Raw genomic sequence first — 16,562 nt, 5'->3', positions numbered from 1 at the left:
ACAAACTAAAATTTCAGACAGAGGATGACTTCTTTACACTGCTCTATAGACTACACACGGACAGGTAAGTACAATATTTATATTCCGATTGATTTATAATTATGTGATGCAAATGAGAAAGGAAGCAAATTTTCAGTAACAATGGCTGTGACACTTTTGTATTGTTATGTCTGATTTCATAAGCGAGTCATTTTTAAGTGAGGTGAAACTTGGGAGGGATGCCAGACAAATCAGCCTCCTGAAAGAGGTACAGTTGTCTGGGGAGGCTGACAGCCGCTGGTCCAGAAGCCAGTAAGTATACGTCTACACAGCAGAGGAAAACCCATGGCTGGTCCATGCCAGTTGACTCGGGCTTTCATGGCTGTTTCATTTTTGTGTAGACTTCTGGGCTCTGGCTCTGGGACCCTCCCACCCCGTCGGGTCCCAGAGTCTGAACTCCGGGCTTAGCCCAGATGTCTACACAGCAATGAAACAGCCCTGCGAGCCCAAGTCAGGTGACACGGGCCAGCCGCAGGTGTCTAGTTGCTGTGTAGACATGCCCTGAGTTTCATGCAGGCACTATGCTGGTTCTGGCACCACATGGCCTGTTTGTCTGAATATTTATCCTGTGCTGATCCTACGACCTTCCTGAGTCATCTCCACTGAGCCAGCCCTGTGATGTATCAGGGGAGGGAACAGCCAGTCACAGAAAAACGTGAGTCACCCATATGTGACGGTGCAGAATTTGAGCAGTGTTGTAGCCGTGTCAGTCCCAGGATATTCACAGTGGGTGAGAGATCTTTTACTGGACCAGCTTCTGCTGGGGAGAGAAACAAGCTTTCGAGCCTGTCTATTCCAAGCTCTGCTGCTGGGTGAGTGGGGGGAGAGGGGGTAAATTGCTTTCCCCTCCCCTGTGCCTCAGTTTCCCCATCTGTGAAATGGCACTAATGATTTTTGTAAAGTGCTAGGTGATCTGCTTTATGAAAAGCACCAGATAGAAGCTAGGTATTATTATTATTATTATTAAAGATTGTGAGGTGTTCAGATAATTTGATAAGGGGAACCCTATGGCTAGAGCCCTACTAATCTGGGGGGAAGACCAGATAAATCTGATGTCCACTGGTGTAAGTAAGGGGAAACTGAGGCCCACACAGGGCCATTTTCCATGCGACAGGCTGCTGCCTACATATATCGTAGGCGGCCCCTTTAACGTGCCGTGCTGTCTTGGAGCACAGCTCGGCCTCCGTCAGCAACAAACTGTGGCACCGTCTAGTGATTTTTCTGTGGGCCCCCTGTTGGCATGCGGGATCCCTCCCCACACAGGGCCCCCTGCTGGAGTTGTGTTCCCCACATTCTTCACTGGACCCAGCCCACTCAAAAACAGGGTGCAGTGGGCAGGGAGACACTGAGCAGAGTGAAGACCAAAGGCAGTGGGAACCCTGCCTACCGCCACCCCTCCTACAATTGGTCTTCCATATGCACCATGCCATCAAGGGGGAGGAGAGGAGTTTTTTAAAACCCCGCAGAGGTCTCTGTGTGAGGACGGAAGGGCCAGCTGCTAGCATCCCAGCAGAGCTCTGTGCTGGATTGTTTTAGGGGGTTCCCCTGGACTCCCTGCTCTTCACAGCAGTGTTCAGGCGTCTGCTGTTACGAGCTGCCTGTGGCCTTCCAGAGCAGGCTCTCTGCAAACTCAGGCAGACCTCACTGTGTCAGCTGGGGGCATTTTTGGACACCAATCTTTGCAACCCTGAGGAGGGAGCTGGGGGGGGGGAGAGAATGCACAAAGAATCTGCCATGATGGTGAGAAGGGGAGAGAGTGATATGGGGGAGGGGGGCATGTGGGGGACAGAGAGCTCCTGGCATGGAGGGACACACAGATGGGGGTAGGAATAGGGGTGAACAGAGGCCCTGGCAATGGGAGGGGGTGACACAGAGCTGATATCATTGGAGAGGGGATTGTGAGGGTGGCACATGGAGCCTTTGGGCTGGGGGGAGAAAGGGGTACCCTGGTCCAGGGACATGAGGATCTAGGGGGGGCACACAGAGCCTTTGGGCTGGGGGGAGAAAGGGGAACCCCCAGTCTAGGGGCATGGGGATCTGGGGGGCACACAGAGCCCCTGGCATGAGGTAGGGATGGGCAGCTGCAGGTGGGGTCTGTGCAACAGAGGGGGATGCTGGAGGAATGGAGGATGCAAGGGCCTTTGTTGTGTGCAAGGAGCTGGACACAAGCAAAGCAGCTGATCCCCCTTAGGAGCAAATAAAGCAGAAGCTGCGGGTGTGTGTCTGCGGGGGGGAGGGGGGGGGGGTTGGCTGGAAAAGATTCTAGTTTGAGACCAGGGGAGTCGCTTCAAGCCTTGGGCTGGAGGGAGCGAACTGGGGTCTCGGCAAAGGAAGGGGAAGGGACTGAGCAGACCGGGGTTGTTTACATCGCAGCTGGATAAAGTCGCTGCTTTCGTTTTCGCTTCCTCAATCTACCAGGGCAGCTCCTGCCACAGCGTCCTGGGAGGTGAGTTTATTGCATTAGTTTCCTGATGCAACTCCACGTTGGGCTGTCTCGGTGCTCAGCTGCACTGGGGTGGGGGTGTATGGGGGGGGCAGCTTCCCCTCTGCTGCCTTGGGGAAGGGGAGCGGGGCGGGGGTGACGTCTGCAGCCGTGACTGATGTGTTTACTTGTGCACGGAGTTGGGACAGTGGATTGGGGGCCCTTCGCGTGGCACTGGGCAGGCGGGGCCGGCAGGAGTGGGGGGCGGTGCTCCAGGCGTTGCAGGCTGGACCCCCCCACACACTTGTGAGGGTGGAAAACGGCATGTCACCGCCCCGATGATTGTTTCCCTCTCGGGATGGTCTCCCCGTGGAATGACTTGACTCTGGCACCACTGTTCCGGATGAGCTGCTTCCTGTGTGAACGCTTGGCATTCGCATCGGAGCAGCAGCATCGGAATCAACTTTCAAGGGAAGGCAAGCCCTTCCCCCTTCTTCCTCCTCCCCCCCGCCCTTCCGCAGGAGCGGGGCTGGGGGCTCAGTAGGGGGGCGTTGTCCCCTGGCGGTCAGCGCTGACCCCAATGCACCAGTGCGGCGCTAGGGGGCGCTGTGCTACAAGGAGTGGGGATGGGGGCTCAGTAGGGGGCGCTCTCCCCTGGCAGTCAGCGCTGACCCCAGTGAAGCACTAGGGGAGCTAGGGTGAAGGTGCCACCTTTAAGCTGCACCCCTGTAACTCATGTCACCCCGCTGGGGTTCAGAGAGCCTGGCCCCTTTTACAACTTTGTCCTGAGGCAGCGGAAGGGCGGGTTGTACTGGGATGGGGAAAGGGGAAGCGACAGGGTGTGCGTGTCTGGAACTCCAGACAAGAGAGCTCCAAGCGAGCAGGCCCTCACGTAGCGAAGCAGCAGAGAACCTGCCCAAAGCCCGGAAGGGACAGAGCGGCTGACCGGGGACACCCCAGGACGGGAGCCAGAAGGAGCGCCGTGCCAGGGAGGAATCGCCCGAGAAGGACAAACCGGCGCTGGACCCAGGATCCCTGCTGCCCAGAGCTGTGTGGGACCATGAGTGCTGAAGCATTGACCTTGCATTGGGAATAAGGAGGGAGGCTGTTAGCTAGTTAAGTGGGGAGGTGGTTGCTCTGTGCGGCTTTGAAGAGAGCTGCAGAAGAGGGCACCGGAGGGGTTTGTTGGGGTCTCGGGAAAGTTCACTGCCGCCGGAGGTGACTGGGAGCACCCAAGACTCACCTCTCGACTGGAACTGTGCCCGGATCTCCTGAACTCTCAGTGGACACATTGCTCGGTGCCTGCCCTTTCAGACCGCTGGTACCATGGGCCTGTGGGGCCTTGTGTTGGATATAACCCTGTTTTTCTCCATTCATCCCTCTGTAAATAAATATTTCCCTTTCCTGTAGTCATTGGACTGCTCTGGATGTGTGGTGTCTTTACTCCAGGGGGTGTGGAACAGGTGCCCACGGGGTGACAAGGAGTTTCCCGGCTGCGTTCCTGGAAGCACCTGTTCTTGGCCGGAGCTGCCTGCACAGGGGACTCCATCTTGGCCACGAGGATGCCATAGTTACACTAAATTGACTTTAAAAATCGATCTCGTTATGCTGAGGCAAATACCTAATGTAGATGCCAGGGTCACTGGAAGGGGGGGCCCGGGGGCCATGCCCCCCTCCCCCTTTTTACTGGCTGTAAGCATAGGTGCAGACTCCGTGGGTGCTCCGGGGCTGGAGCACCCACGTGGAAAAATTAGTGGGTGCTCTGCACCCACCGGCAGCCAAGCTCCCCCCATCTCACCTTCCCCCCCCCCGAGCGTGCCGCATCCCTGCTCCTCCGCCTACCTCCCAGCACATCCCGTCGCCAAACAGCTGTTTGGTGGCACTTAGGACTTTCCAGGAGGGAGGAGTGGGGACGGGGCGCTCTCAGGGGAGGAGGCGGGGCAAGGGCGGGGAATTTGGGGAAGGGGTGGAATGGGGGCGGGGCAAGGGTGGTGCAGGGGCAGGGGTGGGGTCGAGCACCCACCGGGAACAGTGGAAGTCGGCGCCTATGGCCGTAAGAGCAAGCAACGGGGGAGGGGCAGAAGAGCGGGCCTGTTCTTGGGGAGATGATGCAGAAGCAAGGCCCCAGGGGAAGATGCGGGGTGGGGGTGGGGTCTCCGGGGAAGGGGCGGGGTCTCAGTGGGAATGCGCAGCATGGGGGCAGAATCTTGGGGAGGGGCGGGGCTTCCATGAAACTAGGCAATGTCAGGGCGGGGGCTCAGGGAGAAGGGGTGGTGTGGGGGCGGGGCCTTTGGGGGGCACAGCAGGGGGGCGGGGCCACAGTTCGGGAGCCTGTGGCCCCCTCACTTTTAGCACACTTCTGCTGCTCCCAGCCCTTCAATGGTTTGTCTTCCTTCAATTGGTTTAAATCTACATCTACATTAGGAATTTTCACTAGGATCATGAGAAGATCAGTGTTAAAACTGAGTTAGTTACACTGCTTCTAACCTTTCTAGACAGGCCCACAGATTAGCAATCCAGCACATTCCTCTTGTTCGCAGGCTGCTGGTGGATGCCTGAAAGTTGCCATTATCCGATGCTGCATGATCAGCAGAAGTCAGGATTGTGGTGCTGTAGCCAGGAAAGGAATGGCTAGGACGTGATTTCTCTGGCTCCAGCCCCGCAAACCTGCCTGCAAGCAGGGGTTTTCCCTGGAGAGTGGAGATGCTAGGGATTTTTTTTTTTTTCTAAACTGTCAAGCCGGTTGCCAATAGCCAGACCGGTTACCTTTATAGTCAACTGGACAGTATTGGTTCCAGGCAAAATGTAGTGAGGGTTGTTATTAAGCAGCATCTACTGTAAATATATCTCTGGTTGCGTGTAAATATATCTCTGGTTGCTTTTTCTGTGTCACTTTCCTGAAGAGGAGGGGGCATTCCAGCTAAATTTCCACATGGGAACTGGCTTCCTGGAAAATTCCCCTTTAGTTGCACTTTGGACAGGGGCAGTTCTCTTCTTTTCCAGTTGTGGTGGGTGAATAAATTCCCGTGTGTAATCTCTGTCAGTCCATTTTACTTTCTAAATCCCTTTGCCGTCCGGTGGCGGGGAGGTGGTCCAGGTTTCTGAGGAAATGTGAGGTCGTTCGTTACACTGTTAACGCCTCTGGGTGTGCGGGCCCGGCTGGGGAAGGAACTAAGGGTACAGACAAACAGCCAACCCTTGAAAATCGGGACTGTTTCTGTCTCTTGATTTCAGTTTGGTCCAGTCGCTGCCGAGGGGAGAGCATCTGGCGCTGGGATCTCTGAAGTTGATTGCTGCCTCTGGACTGGACCCAGTTGCAGCTAGAGAGGAACTGGTCAGAGCCCAGTGCCCACACCCCAGCGTTCATCTGTCTCGGTGAGAGAGGAGAGGTGACAAAAGGCGTGGATCCCATGGCTTTAGAGCAGTCGCTCAGTGGAAGACAAGGTAACTAACGCTTGACTGAGTAGGAGCAGCCTGGGGGCTACATCTATATTTAGGGTGTCCAGGTGCCTGGTTTTCAACTGGAAAGTCCAGTCGAGAAGGGGACCTGACAATGTCTGGTCAGATCTACTGACCGGCCATGCAATGTCCGGTTACTGCTGGTGGGGGAGGCAGGGTGGCGCCGGGTCATCACCCGTGCCAGCCCCTACTCAGCCGGGGTCGCCTCCTACCTGCGTCGGGCGGCTGCAGCTCCCAGCCCTGGCTCTGTAGGCGAGTTCCTCCCGACCCAGGAAGGGGAGAAGGGGGAATAAGCAGAAAGCAAGGGGGGAGGAGGGAAAGAGGAGCAAATGGGGGGCGGGGCTTTGGGGGGGAAGAATCAGGGCAGGGACGGGGCCTCAGGGGAAGAGGCGCAGCTTTGGGCGAAGAGTTGGGGCAGGGGCGGGGCCTCAGGGGGAAGAGGCGGGGTGGGGGGAAGGTTCTAGCACACCTGCTAGAGTGTCTGTTTCTTAAATATTACAAAATTGGCCACCCTACCTACCCTGCCGTCTGGCGGTTGGCATCAAGAGTCCCGGGTCCCAAGCTCCTGCACGCAGGCCCCCTGGTTCGTAGGCGCAGCTGGTGTTTTCCAAGCACAGACGTGAGATGATGGTTGTATGGTGGGATTTTGTGGCCTGGTGTAACCCAGGTCTGTTTGGTGTCGTGCCCTGTCCCCCGTCTAGTGGCATCTAGAGATCAATGAGTCTGCTACAGTCCTAGCTAAGAAGCATGTGGCTTTTAGTTCACGCAGTAGAGGCTCATGCACTAAGCTTCGCTGGTTCCAGGTTCGATCCCGCCCACCAACAGACCGTGTTCCACTTGCATAGTGTTCGTATGACTGCATGGGTTTGTTCTTTCTCTCTCCGCTTTATGCTCAGGACAACTGAGCCAAGTTTTCCATCGCTGCACCTGTTTCACCCAGAATCCCACAGTGGGCACTGCCGAGACCAGCTGCGTGCCAGGCGGGAGGGAAACTGGATTGCTTGTTTATGCAAACACAGGTTTCTGTAGACATACAGTAAATGCACACCTGCTCCTGTGGCTTCATCTGCCAGGGCCTCTGAAATGCGTCCATCAGAAATATTTTGACGTTGGTCGAGCATTCCGTTCCATGACTGAAATGATTTCAAAGAAACCGTTAACTTCTGCCCAAAACAGTTTTCATTGAACGGACACAGTCATTTATTCAAACAGTACAACGGCCCCCTCCATCCAGGGGTCTTTGCACCCCTTACAAACAGCCAGAAATAATGCTGACCAGCCACGTGGTGAGGTAGGGATCGTCCCCACCTTACCAAAAATGGGGCAACGGAGGACCTGGAGAGGTGAGGAGGAAAACTTTTAAAGCTTCCTCACTTTCAAAAGGAAGTTTGAAGACTTAGGAGCCTAAATGTCATTGATCCCCCCCTCCCCAGTGAAATTTAGGCTCCTCCATATCAAAGTGAAGTTGGTTTTTAAATGGGGTTTAAATTCCTAGAGCACTAGGAGTCAGTGTTTCAAAGGCAAGTAAGTGATTTGCCAAAGGTGATATGGAGTCTGTGGCGGGCTCAGATTGCTTGACTCTCAGTCCTATTTTGACTAGTCTAGACCGATAAAGAGTGATCAGTGCAGTCCCAAAACTGGGAGCGGGCTCATCTCCTTTCTGAGGATCCTGTGGGTGTGGGAGAAGGGAAGGAAAATGCCCCTTTTTTTGCTGAAGTTTTGGTGGCTTAATTATTTTGGCTGGATGGAACTAACTTGAGAAATAGATGAGGACCTTAGGGAAGCTAAAAGGAAACAGTGCAGAAGGAAAGTCTTGTGGCTAATGCACAAGACTTGGAGTCATGCATCTGCTGCTGGCTCATTGTGATCCAGAGCAAGCCGCCCCTCTCTCTGCCTCGGTTTCCCCATCTGTGAAGTGGTGGCAATGATACCGCCTAGCAGGTAAGCAGATAAGCTCTGTGATGGCAGAGGGCTGCGAGCGTTGGAGGGAAGGAGCTGTGGAAGTGCAAAGTCAGTGACCCCTTGGGATTTCTCCAGAGTTTTCCGCTGCCTTCCATGAACCTAGGGTTGCCAACTCTGACTGAAGCTATTCTGGGAGTCCCCCCAACATGATGTAATGTAGGTTTTTCTCAAATATCCTATTAAAATCTCTCTGATTGCTTCAATAGTCACTGGGAGATTGTTGTTGACTCCAGGAGACTCCAGGCCAATCCTGGAGGGTTGGCAACCCTACGTGAACCTGGTTCCTTGTATTAAATGTGGAAGCACCGACCTTTGAGTGTCAGACTGCGAGGGGCGCCGTACCAGGGGCACTTTCTCAGCAGCATTAATACTTTACCATCTGTTCTCCACCTGGGAAGCCAGTTGTCCTGGCGATGGGCCAGCTAATGGAATGCTACCTGGCCTTTGGCAAGATAAAAATGCCATCTGGTACCATGAACGGGTTTTGTTCTCTTTCAGGTGACTTGCTTCACCTCAGACACAGGAAACCAGTTGGGTGGAAAGTCCCCCTGATTGTCGGTGTTGTGCTCACAGTCGTTGTTGTGATTGTTGCTATTCCCATGATACTTTTGTCCGGTGAGTTGTCAGCCTTTGCTGCTGTCATAAATAGAAAGGGAAGGGTAACAACCTTTATGTATGCAGTAACATCAAATCCCTCCTGGCCAGAGGTACAGAATCACTTACCTGTAAGGGGTTAATCATTTCCATTAACCTAGTTGGCACCTGACCAGAAGGATCAATGGGGAAAGGAGATACTTTCAAATCTGGGCGGGTGGAGGTTTTTGTTTATGCTCTTTTGTTGTGTGCCCTCTCGGACAGAGAGAGGGACCAGAGCAGGAAAAAACATCTCCTAAAAAGATCCTGAATTAAATTACAGAAATTGTAAGTAATAGCAAGGAAATGCATTAGAGTATCTTTTGTTTTAGCTTGTGAATTTTCTGTATGCTAAGTGGGAGGTTTATTCCTGTTTTGTAACTTTGAAGTTGAGCCCAGAGGGGAATCCTCTGTGTTTTAAATCTTTTTATTACCCTGTAAAATCACCTTCCACCCTGATTTTACAGAGGTGCTTTTTACTTTTTTTTTTTTTTAATAAAGTTCTTCTTTTAAGAACCCGATTGGTTTTAGTGTCCTAAAAACCCAAGGGTCTGGTCTGTGCTCACCTTGTTACCCTATTGGTTGGTATATTATTCTCAAGCCTCCCCAGGAAAGGGGGTGAAGGGCCTTGGGGGGGATATTTTGGGGGGACAGAGCTCCAAGTGGCCCCTCCCTGAATGTTTGTGTAAATCACTTGGTGATGGCAGCAATACTGTCCAAGGACAGGGAAAGGAATTTGTGCCTTGGGGGAGTTTTTAACCTAAGCTGGTGGAATATAAATGTAGGGGGTCTTTCATGTGGGTCCCCACATCTGTACCCCAGAGTTCAGAGTGGGGAGGGAACCCTGACAACTGCCCATTCCCCAGCCACAGGCTCTCTCCTAGGCGGCGTGAGGTGGGGAGGCATGTGGGGTCATATGCCCCCCCTCAGATTTCTGTTGGGGTGCATGGCTGAGAGGGACATGCCTGCGAAAGGCACCAGCAGCAAGCGCTCCCGCCAAGCCCCACTCGGTGGCACCCAGAGCAGGGAAGCAAGACGGGGCTGGCAGCCCAGGGTACAGGGAAGCCGGGTGACTCGCATCCTTCCTCGCCAGCCAGCAGCTGCAGTTACCAAGTCTGTTTTGGCTTGAAATTACATGTATGCGATGCTTCCGGCAACCGCCTCTGCTGGTCCCTTTGGTTACCCCCCCCCCAATACTTTCCACAGAGAAGCTAGCTTAAAACAGCCCTTCTGGCTGAAAGTGTTTCCCTAGCTCGTGGGGACGGTCCCTCCACGGGAAGGCTTAGGAGACTCCTGGGATCAGATTTTAAAATGCTCCGGGCCAGATGTTCAGGACCCAACGGGCCGAGCCCTTTTGAAAATCCAGCGGCTCCTTTTGGTGTGTCAGTGGGAGCTGAGTGCTTGTGCAGATCTGGCCCTGAAAGCTTCTGAAACGTCCGGCAGCTGCGCAGAAGGGCTGCCGGAAGAGGACGGCTGGCAACTGTGCTAGACCAGAGGACAAGTCAGCCCTGAGCAAACAACCAAAGCACCTTTAAACCGGCAAATCTGGGCTTGCACCTGGTACGTGACCCATTTCAATGTTAATTGATTTGTCGGCACAGAAAGGTGCTACCCACGATCCACAAGGTGGCAAGTTTATCAGCTTCCTCCAGCTTCCTCCCTTGAGTTTAGGAAAAGCAAAATCTCTTATCACTAAAAGAAAAGGAGGACTTGTGGCACCTTAGAGACTAACAAATTTATTTGAGCATAAGCTTTCGTGAGCTACAGCTCACTTCATCGGATGCATTCAGTGGATGCATCCGATGAAGTGAGCTGTAGCTCACGAAAGCTTATTCTCAAATAAATTGGTTAGTCTCTAAGGTGCCAGAAGCCCTCCTTTTCTTTTTGCGAATACAGACTAACATGGCTGCTACTCTGAAACCTCTCTTATCACTGTTACTCTCTTAACTTCAGTGAAATCTCCACCTGAATCCAAGCTGCCTCATGTCTCCACCCCAACCCAGATAAATGCAAAACGCCCTAGTGCCTGCTGTCCGGATGGCTGGGTCGGGTTTCGAGGGAAATGCTATTATTTCTCTGATACCGAGGGGATCTGGGACTCCAGCCAGAGCATCTGCTCTTCACTCAATGCCTCCCTGGCTGAGATCGACACCCAGAAAGACCTGGTAAGGGAAAACGAAAAATAAAACGGTTATAGACACCAAGCGGCATGTTGGTATGATCTTGTCCCAGGATTCCTTCTAGTGCTCTTGTGAGGAACAAATCAGCTGGAACGAAAGCTCTGGCAGCTGAACCCACAACTCAGATAGATACAAATATTCATATATTTTAAAAAATCCAGCCGTGTTAATTAGAACATTAGAACGGCCATACTGGGTCAGACCAATGGTGCATCTAGCCTAGCGTCGTGTCTCGGATGGTGGCCCTTACCAGAGCTTCAGGGGTAGGGTTCAGCACAGAGAATTTCTGGAGTGACCCACCTCTGTCTTCCACTTCCAGCTTCTGGCAGTCAGAGCTTTAGGGTCGCAAGCCTGGGTTTGCGTCCCTGACCATCTTGGCTAATAGCCATTGATGGGACTTCTCTAGTTCTTAATGGTGATTTGCAAAGGGTTTTTAAATAAATTTGGACTTGGGTCCCAATAAATCTTACTCCGTCTCTGAGGACACTAGATGGGGAATGCTGTGAGTTACTACTGAGAATTCTTTCTCAAGTGTCTGGCTGGTGGGTCTTGCCCACTTGTTCAGGGTCTAAATAATCACCATCTATTGGGTCGGGAAGGAATTTTCCTTGTGGGTCAGATTGGCAGAGACCCTGCAGGTCTTCTTGCCTTCCTCTGCAGCATGGGGCATGGGACATTTGCACGTTTAAACTAGAGTAAATGATTCTCTCTAACGTGAAGTCTTTAAATTATGATTTGAGGACTTCAGTAACTCAGCCAGAGGTTATGGGTCTATTACAAGAGTGCCTGGGTGAGGTTCAGTGGACTGTGATGTGCCAGAGTTCAGACTAGATAATCCTGAGGGTTTCTTCTGGCCTTAAAGTCTGAGTCTTGCAGACAAGTGCTATCCGCCCCAGTCCTCCCACCAGATATCCGCCCCAGTCCTCCCACCAGATACCTGCCACTGTGCCCAACAGTGTAAGCATGTTAGCTGCATGTTGCTATAAAAACATTTAGCAGCAAAATAGTTAACGTTGAGTTCGCCATCACTAGGTTTCAGAGTTAACAGGGGTGGAGCTGAAGTGTGCAGTTCATCGCTAATGTTTGAGATTCTCTGCAGATTCAGGGACCATCTACACTAGGAAATGGATTTGTTTCAGGCAGCAGGTCCCCTTGAAGCGGTGACTGAAAATAGCTTAACCATTTCAACAGCATTACAGACTATAATGAATAAGGTGCTTTTTTTTTTTTAAGAACTTCATTATGCGATACAAAGGCCCCTCTGAGTACTGGATTGGCCTGAAGCGAGTATCGGCGCAGCTCTGGCAATGGGTGAACGGCGAACAGTTCAACAACCTGTGAGTCCTTTTCTAGCTAGTCGCGTTGTTGGGTTCCGAATGGGAAAAGGGCTGAATTCAGGCAGGTAAAAAAATTAGTTATTCCAAAACACGGGTTACTTTTCTCCTTCGTGACATTTCCCCGGGTCTTTGGGGCTCATCCCCCATTGCTGACCTAGCAGATCAGCGGGCTGCATGCCCTGCCCCAGGCTCCAACCCTCTAATGTGCAGCTTAGGTGGAAATGAAAGACCCAGGTATTTTTCTGAAAAGTTCAGTGGGGATTTAAGCCCAGATTTTAAAGGTACTTCAGCATTGCAAAGCCGAAATAATTTTAGGAACATGAGTCACTTTCAGAAGTGACTTAGGCTCAGAGGCGGATTAAGGTTTTGTGGGGCCCTGGGCCAGATCAAGTGGGGGCCCCTCCCCACCCCTTCCGCCTGCAGTCCCGCCCGGCCCCGCCAGCACTCTTGCTGGGGAAATGAGGTTAGGGCGCGGGGGCTTGCCTCGCTCCGCCCGCCTGGCGCTCCTGCTAGGGAGTGGGGGGAAGCCCCCACACCCTGACCCTGCTCCCCGGCAGGAACGTTGGGCAGGTGGGGCAGGGCACAGGGGTGCCCCAATTTGCAGGGACCCCTAGGCAAGGGCCTCATTGGCCCAGTGGCTAATCTGCCACTGCACAGGCTCCTAAGTCACTTGGGCCTCGCAATGCTGAGCAGAGGAGCAGTGCCTAAATAACTTCCTGGAGCTTAGCCCTTCCTCCTCCTCCCTAGCAAAAAACAGTAGGAAGAGAGTCTCCAGTGCCCATGCTGAGTTAATGCCAGTGGCTGCTGATGAGGAATCTGGCAGGACAATCCCTGAGGTCGTAGCTATGCTGCAGAAATAACCACGCTTGTGACCCAGCTACGTTAAAAGGTGTCTTGCATTGCCAGTGTGGACAAAAGATAGTTCCTTAACCCTACTGGAGATCAGCGTTTTAGTCTCTTCCTCCCCACCCCTCTTGCCAGGAAGAGTTCGAGTGGAATGAGTGATGCAGGAAGGGGGCGATCCTGAGGGGTTTCACTGGATGGGCCCGTCCGATGGGGCACATGCCCGGCCCCTGCCAGACTCTAATCACCAGGGCGTCTCTATCGCAGGTTTAAGGTACGAGGAGAAGGCGACTGCGCGTACCTGAGCGACGGCTTTGCCACTTCGTTGTGGTGCTCCACGAAGCGCTACTGGATCTGCAGTAAACCCAACGGGATGCGAAGGGAGGACGCGATGCCGGGGGACTGAAGGGCGAAGCCTGGGGAAACGCCTCCAGACCCAGCTGCCTGACACTCCAAACATCGCTCAAGAAGATCCTCGATAGAGCTTGACAGTTGTTTTTTTTTAATAAGCCTCTCTTCTAATTTTCTCTGTGTTGTGGCCCCTGTATAATCCTCTCCTTCCTGGTTGTGTACTAAGATCTGGTCTACACTTAAAGCTTAAAACTCACTTCTGAATGCTGTAGCTAGGCCAACGTAACCCCCAGTGTAGACGCAGTTAAGTTGCCCTCGCTACCTTCACTTGGGAAGGCAGAGTTCTTACAGTGACGGAAAACCCTCTTCTCCCGTGGTAGGAGGTGTCTATGCTCTGGGGCTATGCCCGCGTAGTCTGCCGCCATGTCCCCATACCGTAGATACGGATAAAACCCCTTCCCAGCTTCCACTGCTGCTGTCTGTCAGGGGGTGTCTACACCTCAATGAGGGTACGTGGGGGTTACGCTAGCCACCCAAGTCTTTACCCAGGGTTCCAGCCTGCGCAGCTGCGGCATCATTGCTCCAGTGCTAGCTAGATTAAACTTAGCTTGTGTACGTCTACATTAACTGCAGCCAGACCCTGTGCTTGCAACGTAGACATACCCGCAGCTCTGCTGGGCCGGCTGGGCGGGGAGGCAGCACAATTGAAACAATCTTAAGTAGCAACAGGGTAAGAAAATCCACAGCAAGCAGAGATGTGAAACGCAACATCCTCCCAAGGGAAGGAAGCTGCGGCAAGACACAAGCAGCCAGGCTGTGGGTTTTCTTCGGCGGTTGCAGAACCAGGCTCCATTCGCTCATGCTGTCTCCCGACACCGAGCAACAAAGTTGTAAGTTAAGGCTAAATGGCACCGGGATCTGAACTCACCAAAGGGCCCTTTGCTGATGCTCATTCAGAGCTGCCTCCTGCATAGGGTCGACTGGGGTGTGTTGTCTCCCAGATCAAAACGTAGTTGTTCCATCTTTGGTGGAGAGTCTCCGTTGTGGAACCAAGAAGATAATTGAGGAGGGCCAGAAATGAGAGGCAGGTTCAAATGGAAATCGAAATGTCTGTATGTTTGAGAGTGTTAGGGCCTTGCTGGGCTTATTGAGACTGGAAAGGGAAGGCCAGGCGTGCGTGCCAGAAGTTGATAACTAGCTAGGAGAGCTGGGAGAACAGGCATGGAGGCGGCTGCGGAGATGCCGAGGAGCGGCGTTTGCCCTTGTGAGAAGGCAGCCGGCTGTGTACTCCGTAGTAGCAATGCGTCACCAGCGCGTTCCAGCGACAGGAACTTGCCCACAAACTCCTAGGCAGAGCAAACGTCTTTTACTTTAATTTAGGCCTCTTTACGAGTTCCAGGCAGAGAAGCTGAGGTCTGTAGAACCCTTTCGCTTGCGCTTGACTCTCCCCGGGATCAAGTTTTTCGTCCGTGAGCAAAACAAACCGCAAAATCCGATTCAGGGTAAGCGGGTGGGTTTCCTGACTTTGCTAAAGAAACTCTGAACTTTCTAGTGCAGACTCAGCCTAAGCGCTGCCACGGGAGCACTCCCGCAGTGCTTTGATGGGCGAGTGTGGTCGGGCGCTGGCGGAGAGCTCTCCCAGCGCTCCTGGTAATCCACCTCCACGAGGGGAAAAGCTCCGAGCGCTGGAAGCGCGGCTCCCGGCACTCTGAGCCTGTCCACACTGGCGCTTTAAAGCACTCAAACTTGCTGCGTTCGGGGGGGGGGGGGGGGGGCAGTGTTTTTTCACACCCCTGAGCCAGGAAGTTAGAGCGCTTTGTTTTGCCAGTGTAGACATGGCCTTAGATAAGTACAAAGGTCAACGTGGTCAGACCCTAAGACGTAGAGTTTTTAGATGCTGCGAGGTTCATTTTTTAAGTGTTGCTAAGAGTTTAATTCCCCTTGGACTCCTTTGCAAGCCAAGTTACGAGTACTTTTGTGGAGGACAAGATGTGTATTTTCCCCTAGTTTGGGTATTTTGTAGCTGCATCATCTGTTCAGACCATGGGAGGCTGAATCTAAATAACTGAAATGTGGAAAGTCTCACAACTCATGAAAATTAATCGGGTGATGCCATGGAGTGTTCACCTCTTTAACGATTTGCTGTTCACTCCTTTTGTTTTATAAAGTTTGATACGACTTAGTCATTCCTATAAGCTAACTGTAAAAGAAAAAAGCACCTTATTTTTCCTTCTGTTGTAATTTGCTCATAGTCATTGCTCATAAAGTTTAAGGCTGGGGGGTACCTCTTGTTTTGTTTAATCTGTCTCCCCTCCTTCTCACTTAGAGACAATGGAGTATTTTCTAACGAAAAGTTTGTCAGAAAATAGGTCTTCGTTGAACATGAATGGATGAAACTTCATTTTCAGTGAGTTCATCTTTTTCGTTTTCTGAAGTTGTTTTTTTTTTCTTTTAATTTATTATCAAAATCATTTCAGGGGGAAGCCCAACTTTTCCAGAATTTTGTAAATGTCTTGAACTGTGGAGTTTTTTTTCATTCTTCTCTCCACTTTCTGGCTGCCTTCCAACTTTTGCCAGGCGGAAACGAGTAAGAGCGTTTCTGAAAGTAATGCTTTGTGTTCAATTAACCTTTCAAAGTGAAGGTGTTCCTTAAAAAAACTACAGGAGTACTTGTGGCACCTTAGAGACTATTGCTCAAATAAATTGGTTAGTCTCTAAGGTGCCACAAGGACTCCTGTTCTTTTTGCGAATACAGACTAACACGGCTGCTACTCTACCTTAAAAAACTACCCCCTTCACAGACCCATACAAACCCTTTCTCACTCACTGTCTCCAAAGTGGAAGAAATTGGGAATGAATAAAAACATGTAAGTGGGGAAAGAAGTTTTTGCACTTAAATTGTTCCATTAGGATGTTTGAAAGGGGATTTTTTTTTCCTTGTGAAAACTTTAGTAAGGCAAAATGCTGCTTTTCCAGCTAGCTCTAGTCTTTATTATGTATTGGTTTATTTTTATTTTTTCCCCTGACCCAGTGCCATCTGCTGGGCTGGAGAAGATGCTGCAATGTTGTCTAGGTTTATTTCAGAGCGCCCTGATCTGCTGTGTAGAGACCAGGGCTGGGAGGATCAAGGTGGATTTGAGCCTAGCTGGGTGGCTCTTCCAGGCGATCCCAGTATGGAAATACCCACTGCAAGCATTAAAATAGGGGGGAAGCTAATATACCAATCAGCGATACAAACTCAATACAGGGATTATTGTACAGATTTAATGTGCCTAGCTCTGTGACTACTTGCACTTGTAATTAAAATAATTATTCAACACTCAGATGCCTGTGTTC

The 16,562-nt window shown here is 51.9% G+C and overlaps 1 protein-coding gene across 2 annotated transcripts in view; it reads left to right on the top strand.

Annotated features, from left to right (window-relative positions):
- Window positions 1-14,982, top strand: part of LOC141998664 (C-type lectin domain family 2 member B-like) — a 35,873-nt gene extending 20,891 nt beyond the window's left edge. For both annotated transcript variants that reach the window (XM_074971553.1, XM_074971554.1), the window contains 5 exons: window positions 5,696-5,905; window positions 8,381-8,497; window positions 10,469-10,680; window positions 11,929-12,032; window positions 13,143-14,982. In XM_074971553.1, coding sequence (XP_074827654.1) covers window positions 5,872-5,905; window positions 8,381-8,497; window positions 10,469-10,680; window positions 11,929-12,032; window positions 13,143-13,281 — 606 coding nt within the window. In that variant the 5' untranslated portion in view covers window positions 5,696-5,871 and the 3' untranslated portion in view covers window positions 13,282-14,982. The remainder of the gene's footprint in view (window positions 1-5,695; window positions 5,906-8,380; window positions 8,498-10,468; window positions 10,681-11,928; window positions 12,033-13,142) is intronic.
- The last annotated feature ends 1,580 nt before the right edge of the window (window positions 14,983-16,562 follow it).

This window comes from Natator depressus, chromosome 14, assembly GCF_965152275.1.
Source record: "Natator depressus isolate rNatDep1 chromosome 14, rNatDep2.hap1, whole genome shotgun sequence".
NCBI lineage: Eukaryota > Metazoa > Chordata > Testudines > Cheloniidae > Natator > Natator depressus.
The sequence above is the reverse complement of the archived record's forward strand: the minus strand, read 5'-3'. Positions and strand labels throughout refer to the sequence as shown.